Here is a 13006-nt window from a genome sequence, read left to right on the forward strand (position 1 = left end):
TTAAGGGGGGAGGGAGGAAGGGAGGGAGGGAAGGGTTTACTCAGGTCCAGTTTAAGGACAGAGTCCCTCATGGCAGGGAAGGCACTGCAGCAGGAACCTGAGGTAGCTGCTTATCTGCACCACAGTCAGGAAGCAGAGAGAATCAGAGAATCCTCCTCTTCATTCAGTGTGGATCCCTGCCCATGCATGGTGCCACCCACACTCGGAGTGGGTTTTCTCATCCAGTTAATCCAGTATAAAAACTCCTCACACATATACCCACAGTTGGTCTCTTAGGCGATTCTAAATCTTATCAAATCGACAACTAATATTAACCATCATAGCATGTCACTTTCCAAAGACACTTAGCCATTCCAACCAACCTATTAAGACATAACCCTAAAGCCTCTTAACTTACCTGTTGCTGCTATTCCCTGGCCTTTCTTAGGCTGCTTTGGGGCTGTATACTGGAAGAATTCATTTCCATGGCCCACAGATGCTTGGTCCAGTCCAAAAAGAGAAGCCAGCTTGGCTCTGTTACATGAAAAGGAAAACAAAATGTCATTTGACATATCCCAATTGCAATCACTCTAAACACTGCTGCCCATACTTAAGCATCTCTAATGGTGTAACTCCCCATTCAGTAACAGAAGTAGCAGTTGAAGCTCTGAAATCAACACTGTGTTTGTGATTTGACAGCAATGGCTGACCCAAGCTCCAGCTGATGGTTCTTCCTAAAGATTGTTCAGATGCATTCACCACTGCCCAGATCACCACCACTTCCTCAGTTTATGCTGTCCTCACCTCTGACTGGACTACTGTAACAATCTCCTAACTCAGCTCCCTGCCTATGTCTTATGTAGTTCTTTTTCTCCCCCTGCCCCAGCTCCACCGCAGTACTGGGGGACTGACCACAGGGCCTTGAACATGCTAGGCATGTGTTCTCACTGAGCTATTCACTACCCCACCCCTTCCATGTTACTTCACTTTACAGTGGAGTGTTGTTAAACTGCACAGGCTGTCCTTGAACTCTCAATCCTCCTGTGTAGCTGGGATTACAGGGTTGTGCCACTAGATCTAAATAAATATAAAAAATATTTTTTAACCTAAACTCTGCAAGGTGTTTTTAGAGGATCCTTCAAGATCTCTCCTAACTTATATAACTTCATACTTGGCCATTTCTTATTTTCAACTGTGTGCTACAACTATTATAAGGAATTTTCAGGTTTTTTTCTTTATAAAGATTTTTTAGATTTATTATTGTTGTTGTTGAGATTTTGTTTTTGAGACAGGGTCTCATTATCTCACTATATAGCCCTAGGTGTCCTAGAAATCATGATTTAGACCAGGATGGCTTCAAACTTAGAGAACTGCCTGCCTCAGCCTCCCAAGTGCTGGGATTAAAGATGTGTGCCACCATGGCCAGCAATAATTTTTTTTGTGTGTGTATGGATGTTTTGCCTGCATGTGTCTGTATGTCACATGCAGTGCCTTCAGAGGACAGAAGAGGGCATCAGATTTCCTGGGACTTGTGCCACATGGGTTAGGAATCAGGCCCAGATAATCTGGAAGCAGGCCAGTGCTTTTAACCTATAGGCCACCTCTGAATCCCTTCAGTTTCTTGTATAAGGTGAGAATGTTTTGGGGGGAAGGGAGGCAAATGCTGGAGATTAAACTCAAGTGTCATGAAGGATGAGCACAGACTTGATTATTAAGCCACATCTCCAGGCCAAGGTAAGATCTTTTTTAAATCCAGTCTTTAGGAATACGATTCCTTCTGCCTGAAGTATTCTTTCTGGCTGCTCTTCCTGTAAGCTTCCCTAATCTAAGTTAGATGTTCTCCTACAGCTTAAGAGATCTTAGACACTAGGTAAACACAGGTGAACAAGACTGGGTTATTTTTACAGAAGTTTATGGTCAAGTGAGGAGATTATATATTAAGTAACATTTAATCACAAAACAAAGTCTGAGTTATCCAAAAGGGCAACAGTTCAATGGCAGTGTACCCTGCCACTAATTCCTAAATTTCTGTTCCTTAATTACTTACCTAGTCTGTTATATTCTATTATAATAACACAAATCAACTGAAAAATAATTAATTCTCAAATCCAGTCTGGCACTGAACTCTTCTCCAAAGTTATTCTTAGTTTGGGTGTACAAACTCTGAGGCTTCTCAACAATTCAATTCTTCTGACTTTTTTAAAAATGTAATTTATGTATGTGCATAAATATAAATTAGGATTTCATGAAATACACTCAATGTGGTTAGGTGGGGGACCCCACACAGGAGGACTGCAGTGGACAAGTGAGCTTCCTGGAGATGGTCTACACAGCCACAGTGAATGTACCTGGGGAGGCCAAGCCCAGGGCCTTTGTCTCCAGACTCCTCCTTGCTGCTACTCTGCCTTCTCGTGTCTCTCATTGCTGTGTTCCTCATGTATCTAGCATGGTATGAGGGGTTGTCAGGAGACCCTCACCGCCTATAGTCTGGGGTGATTGTTTCTTGGGAGACAGACCACTCTATTGGACAATTTTCCTGCAGGTCAATAAACTTTCATAAAATAATAGTTTTGATGAAATAATGATTTTACAGAATTCTTTATTTGATTTAAATAGTTTTAGGAAGTTAGGGTAGTTGATAGAAAGTTTAAGGAGATAGTTTAAGTTGCTTTGCCAAAAAGATATAACAAGATTAGAATTAAGAGTAGAATGAGCCCCCTTCTTGTAGAGTAGTGAGGGCTGCAGAGGTTAGGAAAGGAGAGCAGTGGGCTTTCATGCATTACAAACATGTAATTGTACTTGGAAGGGAAAAATAGGCTTGGGACAAGTTAATAATCAAAGAAAACATTCATTCTAGGTTGGGTCTGAGTTCCTGGATCTTGTGATCTAGGGATGTGGCCACAGGTTTCTATGTACACCATTAAAAGACAGGGTTATAAATAAAAAGTAAATAATTCTATTCTGAGTATAAGACTAGAAAATATATGACTAGTCAGTTTAGCTGAACAAGACTTCAAAAATAAGACATAGATGATGATCTGTTTTTTTGGTAAATACAAATTGTCATCAGCTAAGCATAGGAAAAAACTTGAACAGACTAGCTTGCTTAAATCTGGCTAAACAGTAACAAAAGAATTACAGCTTTGAGGTAAAAAAAAAAAAATCAATCTCCATGATGAACTTGCAAGAGAAAGATACATGAAAACTGTTTAGTTAGGCATGAGTAATTAATACATAATCAATAATACAATATATAATCCTGTTGTAATTTCCTTATGTGTAATGATTTCAATCTGTTTTTGAAGAATATGTTCTTGTGGTGATTGTTTTGTGGCTACAAGGTAATCTTTTTTCTTACATAGAGAAACTTGTCTTAGGTGATGTAAGAAGGCTAAGAGAGAGACCAGATAAACAGTTCTCTGCACCCAAATCCCGTGGGAGGGAGAGCTGAACCTTCAGAGAGGCAGACAAGCCTGGGAAACCAGAAGAGACTGCTCTCTGTACATACATCTCGGACGCCAGAGGAAAACACCAAAGGCCATCTGGAACCCTGGTGCACTGAAGCTCCCGGAAGGGGCAGCACAGGTCTTCCTGGTTGCTGCCGCCGCAGAGAGCCCTTGGGCAGCACCCCGAGAGCAAACTTGAGCCTCGGGACCACAGGTAAGACCAACTTGTCTGCTGGAGGAGAGCTGCCTGGTGAGATCGGGACACACAGAGGCAGAGTTCATCTAGGACCGGGCACGTCCTGTGTTTGCCGGAGGTCCCACGCCCGCGGATCCCGGGCCCGCAGCAGCTCTCTGCTCCCAGACCCTGTGGGAAAGAGACCTAACCGCCTGATCAGGTGGGCACTCCTGAGGCTGCAGAGCGGAAGAGACCACCAACACTGCCCACCCCTGCCCACATCCCTGGCCCAAGAGGAAACTGTATAAGGCCGCTGGGCTCCCGTGGGGGAGGGCACAAGAGCGGCAGGACCCCTGCCTGAGACACCTCCGGAACCTGAGGGAAACAGACCGGATAAACAGTTCTCTGCACCCAAATACCGTGGGAGGGAGAGCTGAACCTTCAGAGAGGCAGACAAGCCTGGGAAACCAGAAGAGACTGCTCTCTGTACATACATCTCGGACGCCAGAGGAAAACACCAAAGGCTATCTGGAACCCTGGTGCACTGAAGCTCCCGGAAGGGGCGGCACAGGTCTTCCTGGTTGCTGCCGCCGCAGAGAGCCCTTAGGCAGTACCCCGAGAGCAAACTTGAGCCTCGGGACCACAGGTAAGACCAACTTGTCTGCTGCAAGAAAGCTGCCTGGTGAACTCAAGACACAGGCCCACAGGAACAGCTGAAGACCTGTAGAGAGGAAAAACTACACGCCCGAAAGCAGAACACTCTGTCCCCATAACTGACTGAAAGAGAGGAAAACAGGTCTACAGCACTCCTGACACACAGACTTATAGGACAGTCTAGCCACTGTCAGAAATAGCAGAACAAAGTAACACTAGAGATAATCTGATGGCAAGAGGCAAGCGCAGGAACCCAAGCAACAGAAACCAAGACTACATGCCATCATCGGAGCCCAATTCTCTCACCAAAACAAACATGGAATATCCAAACACACCAGAAAAGCAAGATCTAGTTTCAAAATCATATTTGATCATGATGCTGGAGGACTTCAAGGAAGACATGAACACACTTAGGGAAACACAGGAAAACATTAATAAACAAGTAGAAGCCTACAGAGAGGAATCGCAAAAATCCCTGAAAGAATTCCAGGAAAACACAATCAAACAGTTGAAGGAATTAAAAATGGAAATAGAAGCAATCAAGAAAGAACACATGGAAACAACCCTGGATATAGAAAACCAAAAGAAGAGACAAGGAGCTGTAGATACAAGCCTCACCAACAGAATTCAAGAGATGGAAGAGAGAATCTCAGGAGCAGAAGATTCCATAGAAATCATTGACTCAACTGTCAAAGATAATGTAAAGCGGAAAAAGCTACTGGTCCAAAACATACAGGAAATCCAGGACTCAATGAGAAGATCAAACCTAAGGATAATAGGTATAGAAGAGAGTGAAGACTCCCAGCTCAAAGGACCAGTAAATATCTTCAACAAAATCATAGAAGAAAACTTCCCTAACCTAAAAAAAGAGATACCCATAGGCATACAAGATGCCTACAGAACTCCAAATAGATTGGACCAGAAAAGAAACACCTCCCGTCAGGCTGGAGAGATGGCTCAGTGGTTAAGAGCACCGACTGCTCTTCCTGAGGTCCTGAGTTCAAATCCCAGCAACCACATGGTGGCTTACAACCATCTGTAATGAGATCTGATGCCCTCTTCTGGTGCATCTGAAGGCAGTTACAGTGTACTCATATACAATAAAATAAAATCTTAAAAAAAAAAAAAAAAGAAACACCTCCCGTCACATAATAGTCAAAACACCAAATGCACAAAATAAAGAAAGAATATTAAAAGCAGTAAGGGAAAAAGGTCAAGTAACATATAAAGGCAGACCTATCAGAATCACACCAGACTTCTCGCCAGAAACTATGAAGGCCAGAAGATCCTGGACTGATGTCATACAGACCCTAAGAGAACACAAATGCCAGCCCAGGTTACTGTATCCTGCATAACGCTCAATTAACATAGATGGAGAAACCAAGATATTCCATGACAAAACCAAATTTACACAATATCTTTCTACAAATCCAGCACTACAAAGGATAATAAATGGTAAAGCCCAACATAAGGAGGCAAGCTACACCCTAGAAGAAGCAAGAAACTAATCGTCTTGGCAACAAAACAAAGAGAATGAAAGCACACAAACATAACCTCACATCCAAATATGAATATAACGGGAAGCAATAACCACTATTCCTTAATATCTCTCAACATCAATGGCCTCAACTCCCCAATAAAAAGAAATAGATTAACAAACTGGATACGCAACGAGGACCCTGCATTCTGCTGCCTACAGGAAACACACCTCAGAGACAAAGACAGACACTACCTCAGAGTGAAAGGCTGGAAAACAACTTTCCAAGCAAATGGTCAGAAGAAGCAAGCTGGAGTAGCCATTCTAATATCAAATAAAATCAATTTTCAACTAAAAGTCATCAAAAAAGATAAGGAAGGACACTTCATATTCATCAAAGGAAAAATCCACCAAGATGAACTCTCAATCCTAAATATCTATGCCCCAAATACAAGGGCACCTACATACGTAAAAGAAACCTTACTAAAGCTCAAAACACACATTGCACCTCACACAATAATAGTGGGAGATTTCAACACCCCACTCTCATCAATGGACAGATCATGGAAACAGAAATTAAACAGAGATGTAGACAGACTAAGAGAAGTCATGAGCCAAATGGACCTAACGGATATTTATAGAACATTCTATCCTAAAGCAAAAGGATATACCTTCTTCTCAGCTCCTCATGGTACTTTCTCCAAAATTGACCATATAATTGGTCAAAAAACGGGCCTCAACAGGTACAGAAAGATAGAAATAATCCCATGCGTGCTATCGGACCACCACGGCCTAAAACTGGTCTTCAATAACAATCAAGGAAGAATGTCCACATATACTTGGAAATTGAACAATGCTCTACTCAATGATAACCTGGTCAAGGAAGAAATAAAGAAAGAAATTAAAAACTTTTTAGAATTTAATGAAAATGATGGTACAACATACCCAAACTTATGGGACACAATGAAAGCTGTGCTAAGAGGAAAACTCATAGCGCTGAGTGCCTGCAGAAAGAAACAGGAAAGAGCATATGTCAGCAGCTTGACAGCACACCTAAAAGCTCTAGAACAAAAAGAAGCAAATACACCCAGGAGGAGTAGAAGGCAGGAAATAATCAAACTCAGAGCTGAAATCAACCAAGTAGAAACAAAAAGGACCATAGAAAGAATCAACAGAACCAAAAGTTGGTTCTTTGAGAAAATCAACAAGATAGATAAACCCTTAGCCAGACTAACGAGAGGACACAGAGAGTGCGTCCAAATTAACAAAATCAGAAATGAAAAGGGAGACATAACAACAGATTCAGAGGAAATTCAAAAAATCATCAGATCTTACTACAAAAACCTATATTCAACAAAACTTGAAAATCTTCAGGAAATGGACAATTTCCTAGACAGATACCAGGTACCGAAGTTAAATCAGGAACAGATAAACCAGTTAAACAACCCCATAACTAAATGGAGAGAAACTTGAAGCAATCCCACTAAAATCAGGGACTAGACAAGGCTGCCCACTCTCTCCCTACTTATTCAATATAGTTCTTGAAGTTCTAGCCAGAGCAATCAGACAACAAAAGGATGTCAAGGGGATACAGATCGGAAAAGAAGAAGTCAAAATATCACTATTTGCAGATGATATGATAGTATATTTAAGTGATCCCAAAAGTTCCACCAGAGAACTACTAAAGCTGATAAACAACTTCAGCAAAGTGGCTGGGTATAAAATTAACTCAAATAAATCAGTTGCCTTCCTCTATACAAAAGAGAAACAAGCCGAGAAAGAAATTAGGGAAACGACACCCTTCATAATAGACCCAAATAATATAAAGTACCTCGGAGTGACTTTAACAAAGCAAGTAAAAGATCTGTACAATAAGAACTTCAAGACACTGAAGAAGGAAATTGAAGAAGACCTCAGAAGATGGAAAGATCTCCCATGCTCATGGATTGGCAGGATTAATATAGTAAAAATGGCTATTTTACCAAAAGCAATCTACAGATTCAATGCAATCCCCATCAAAATACCAATCCAATTCTTCAAAGAGTTAGACAGAACAATTTGCAAATTCATCTGGAATAACAAAAAACCCAGGATAGCTAAAGCTATCCTCAACAATGAAAGGACTTCAGGGGGAATCACTATCCCTGAACTCAAGCAGTATTACAGAGCAATAGTGATAAAAACTGCATGGTATTGGTACAGAGACAGACAGATAGACCAATGGAATAGAATTGAAGACCCAGAAATGAACCCACACACATATGGTCACTTGATTTTTGACAAAGGAGCCAAAACCATCCAATGGAAAAAAGATAGCATTTTCAGGAAATGGTGCTGGTTCAACTGGAGGTCAACATGTAGAAGAATGCAGATCGATCCATGCTTATCACCCTGTACAAAGCTTAAGTCCAAATGGAACAAGGACCTCCACATCAAAGCAGACACACTCAAACTAATAGAAGAAAAACTAGGGAAGCATCTGGAACACATGGGCACTGGAAAAAATTTCCTGAACAAAACACCAATGGCTTACGCTCTAAGATCAAGAATTGACAAATGGGATCTCATAAAACTGCAAAGCTTCTGTAAGGCAAAGGACACTGTGGTTAGGACAAAACGGCAACCAACAGATTGGGAAAAGATCTTTACCAATCCTACAACAGATAGAGGCCTTATATCCAAAATATACAAAGAACTCAAGAAGTTAGACCACAGGGAAACAAATAACCCTATTAAAAAATGGGGCTCAGAGCTAAACAAAGAATTCACAGCTGAGGAATGCCGAATGGCGGAGAAACACCTAAAGAAATGTTCAACATCTTTAGTCATAAGGGAAATGCAAATCAAAACAACCCTGAGATTTCACCTCACACCAGTGAGAATGGCTAAGATCAAAAACTCAGGGGACAACAGATGCTGGCGAGGATGTGGAGAAAGAGGAACACTCCTCCATTGTTGGTGGGATTGCAAACTGGTACAACCATTCTGGAAATCAGTGTGGAGGATCCTCAGAAAATTGGACATTGAACTGCCTGAGGATCCAGCTATACCTCTCTTGGGCATATACCCAAAAGATGCCCCAACATATAAAAAAGACACGTGCTCCACTATGTTCATTGCAGCCTTATTTATAATAGCCAGAAGCTGGAAAGAACCCAGATGCCCTTCAACAGAGGAATGGATACAGAAAATGTGGTACATCTACACAATGGAATATTACTCAGCTATCAAAAACAACGACTTTATGAAATTCGTAGGCAAATGGCTGGAACTGGAAAATATCATCCTGAGTGAGCTAACCCAAACACATAAAGACATACATGGTATGCACTCACTGATAAGTGGCTATTAGCCCAAATGCTTGAATTACCCTAAATGCCTAGAACAAATGAAACTCAAGACGGATGGATGATCAAAATGTGAATGGTTCACTCCTTCTTTAAAAGGGGAACAAGAATACCCTTGGCAGGGAAGAGAGAGGCAAAGATTAAAACAGAGACTGAAGGAACACCCATTCAGAGTCTGCCCCACATGTGGCCCATGCATATACAGCCATCCAATTAGACAAGATGGATGAAGCAAAGAAGTGCAGACCGACAGGAGCCGGATGTAGATCGCTCCTGAGAGACACAGCCAGAATACAGCAAATACAGAGGCGAATACCAGCAGCAAACCACTGAACTGAGAATAGGACCCCCGTTGAAGGAATCAGAGAAAGAACTGGAAGAGCTTGAAGGGGCTCGAGACCCCATATGTACAACAATGCCAAGCAACCAGAGCTTCCAGGGACTAAGCCACTACCTAAAGACTATACATGGACTGACCCTGGACTCTGACCTCATAGGTAGCAATGAATATCCTAGTAAGAGCACCAGTGGAAGGGGAAGCCCTGGGTCCTGCTAAGACTGAACCCCCAGTGAACTAGACTGTTGGGGGGAGGGGGACAATGGGGGGAGGGTGGGGAGGGGAACACCGATAAGAAAGGGGAGGGGGGAGGGGGATGTTTGCCCGGAAACTGGGAAAGGGAATAACACTCGAAATGTATATAAGAAATACTCAAGTTAATAATAATAAAAAAAAAAAAGAAGGCTAAGAGAAAAAAATAAAGTTGTTGGAGCTTGCTTGGAGCTTTGCTTCATCCACCAAATGCGTGCGTGCGTGCGTGCGTGCATGCGTGCGTGCGTGCGTGTATACGTACCTTTGTCTTTGTTCCCTCTTCCTTTTCCTCATCTCCAGGGAACTTCTCACTGGTTCAAGAGAATCACATTTTGTTCCCTTAGAGAAAAGTCTTCTGAGTGAGCAATGGCCACTCTACACCCTGTCTCAGTTTACTCTGGATGTTGAAGCTGGCCTTTGACAGTTTGGCATTATTATTTTTTTAATGAATCTAGTATGTTCCCTTCAAATGTCCTATAAATGGTACCACAAACACTTTAAAGACACAGAGGTTTAGATGACAATGCAAGTGTAATACTTGAGTGAGAGTAATGCTGACTTAATAAAGACATTAACACATGCTAAAAAACATAGAAGAAACAGATTTTTTTTCCCCTTTTGGTCAGCATGACCTAAAGACTCCCTCCCTCCCCTTTCTTTTTCAACCCTAGCTGCCCCAGAACTCCATGTGTAGACCAGGCTGGACTTGAATCCACAGAAACCTACTTTACTTTGCTTCCTGAGGGTTGAGATTAAAGGCATGTGCTACATGCCTGGCTGAGGTTCCTTAAAAGAGTAAAATTCTGAGAGAATTGGGCAATATCTTTAACAGTAGTGGAAAAACTGTCCAATCTTACGTGCATTTTAAGTTTTTAGCAACTTATTACTACTGCATATGTATGGTATATACATGTTTGCACTGTGCCATGTGTGCATGTAGGATCAGTGGGCAACTCTGTAGGTCGGTTCTCTTCATGTGGCTTATGACAATTGAACTTAGGTTGTCAAGGCTTTGCTGGCCCAAAGCCTAAATCTAGATAATGAATAATTGCTTACACGCAAATAATTGATAATAAAAAGAAGGTCAGGTGAGAATGTTGCTCAGACGATCACTGGTAGAGTACTTGAACCCAGGAATTTAAGAACTTCTAGGACAATATAGTGAGCTATGATTTCAAAATAAAGCCTGTGGGAGCTGGAGAGATGGCTCAAATGCTAAGGGCACCTTTTGCGCTACAGAAGGCTTCAGTTCAGTTCCCAGCACCTAGGTGGTGGTTTGCAACATTCTGTGACCTCAGTTCCAGGGCATCTGAGACCTTGTGCACATACTCTTACATGTTAACAATAAAGAAATAAACCTAAATTTTCAAAAGCTTTGTGATTGTGTTTATTATTGTTGGATTGATTTTATTCTACTGCTTAAATAAATTGTCTTAGGTGTAGGAACTGTATCTTATTTCTCTCTGTATTATCTGAAGTCAAACATGAACCAGTAGACATCTGCCTATTTCTTCATTTCAAAGTCGTAATGGTGGGGAAAGGACTAAGACAGAAGGAGAAGACATGTCTTTTGATTAGTACTTTTAGGTTAACCATTGACTTTAAGGTTGGAGAACCTAGCCCTGCCTGGTGGCTCAGGCCTTTAATCCCAGCACTCAGGAAGAAGAAGCAGGCTGATTTCTGAGTTGGAGGTCAGTCTAGCATACATTGTGTGTACCAGGACAACCAGAGCTGCACAGTACGATCCTGTCTCAAAAACAAATAACAAGTAAACGAACGAGAAGAGGCCCAGGAACATGGACAGCAGAGTACCAGTCATTGAAACAGCCATCCTAGACATCAGTGCTCCTGCCTCAGTTAGCCCTCAGTAGCCTGAGTGGGATCAAGAAAGTCAGAAGGTTAAGTCAAACCAAGGGAAGCAGTTTTAAAGTAAAGTGCATTTATAAAGAGGAACTGGAAAGGAGCTGCAGTGTTCACTGTCAGATGTTCTACTTCCTTAACAACTAATGGAGGAACAGCCAAATCAGAGATTGCACACAAAACTTTCTCTAGTCTTTTCTTCATTTTATTTTATGTGAGTGTTTTGATTGCATGTATGTTTACGCACCATTTGCATGTCTGGTACCTAAAGAGGCCAGAAGTTGGTCTTGGATTCCCAGAGACTGGAGTTACAGATGGTTGTGAGCTACCGTGTGGATGCTGGGAATTGAACCCAGTTCCTCCAGTGCTCTCAACCACTAAGCCATCTCTCTGGCTCATTTTTCCTATTCTTAACCTTAAGTTCGATTCTGTTTTCCTAGCTACTACCGGGAACAAAAATTTATCTGTGTACCTTTCTTTGTTGAGTCTTTTATCATCGAATTGTCTGTGTTTTATGCCTAGGACCCACAGTCATATGTGTAAAGTATCTTCAATCCTTAGTTAAGCCTTCTCGGGAAAGTAGATTGAGACAGGAAGAACTTATCTTGGGTCAGGAATCAGGAGAAGAGCACATGACTGTCACTGTCTGCCTAGTCAGCAGCAGATTCTTTGATGCATGAAAGTTGGGAGCCTTAAAATCCTTCATAAGCTTTCCTCAAATACTCTCACATAGCAAAGATTATGAAATTAAAATATACCTCGAGGCTGGAGTGTGATGGCACATGCCTTTTTAATCCTACCATTCAGGGTAGGAAGACAGATCCCTGTGAGTTCAAGGTCAGCTTGGTCTATATAAAGAATCCCTGGCTTCATAATGAAACCCTGTCCCAAATAAATAAATCTTTAGATATTCAAAAGGCCCCATATACAGACATACACAAAACAGGTTGTGGCTGAACATCCAGCCAACAGCTCGGAGGCTGTAAATGTTTTTGGTGACATAGGAAAGAAAAGAAACAATACCCAATTAACTCAAAAATAATGGAGCAACTAAATGAATTCAAGTGGAGCTAAGTGGGTACAGGCATTCTCAGGTGGGGACCTGGGAGGATGAGGTGGTGGGAGCTCAATGCAGAGCCACTCACTGGGTATCAAAAGATCTTAACCACGGAAGACCAAATAAGAGGGGCTGGAGAGATGAACCATAGGTAAAGTGCTTACTGTACTGAGTTCGCATCCCATAACCAGTCTAGTCAAAACGGCAAGCTCGAGTTCAGTGAGAAAAACCTGTCTCAAAAAAATAAAGTGGAAGTCTACAGAGAAGGACCCCTGATACTGAACCTCTGTCCTCGACAAAGATCTTCACAACATACATATACCCCCGCCACACACACGCACACACGCGCACACACACGCACACACACACACACAAAATCAAAAGAAAGCCCGTCATTTTATGGTCACTCCTATATTGAATGC

At 41.9% G+C, this 13006-nt stretch overlaps 1 protein-coding gene across 7 annotated transcripts in view; it reads right to left on the reverse strand.

Moving 5' to 3' along the window:
* Positions 1-13006, reverse strand: part of Fkbp15 (FKBP prolyl isomerase family member 15) — a 64059-nt gene that overhangs the window by 50000 nt on the left and 1053 nt on the right. For all 7 annotated transcript variants that reach the window (NM_001427372.1, XM_087549734.1, XM_087549732.1 and 4 more), the window contains 1 exon segment: positions 398-513. In NM_001427372.1, coding sequence (NP_001414301.1) covers positions 398-513 — 116 coding nt within the window.

This window comes from Rattus norvegicus, chromosome 5 (assembly GCF_021556685.1).
Source record: "Rattus norvegicus strain SHRSP/BbbUtx chromosome 5, alternate assembly SHRSP_T2T, whole genome shotgun sequence".
Classification (NCBI taxonomy): domain Eukaryota; kingdom Metazoa; phylum Chordata; class Mammalia; order Rodentia; family Muridae; genus Rattus; species Rattus norvegicus.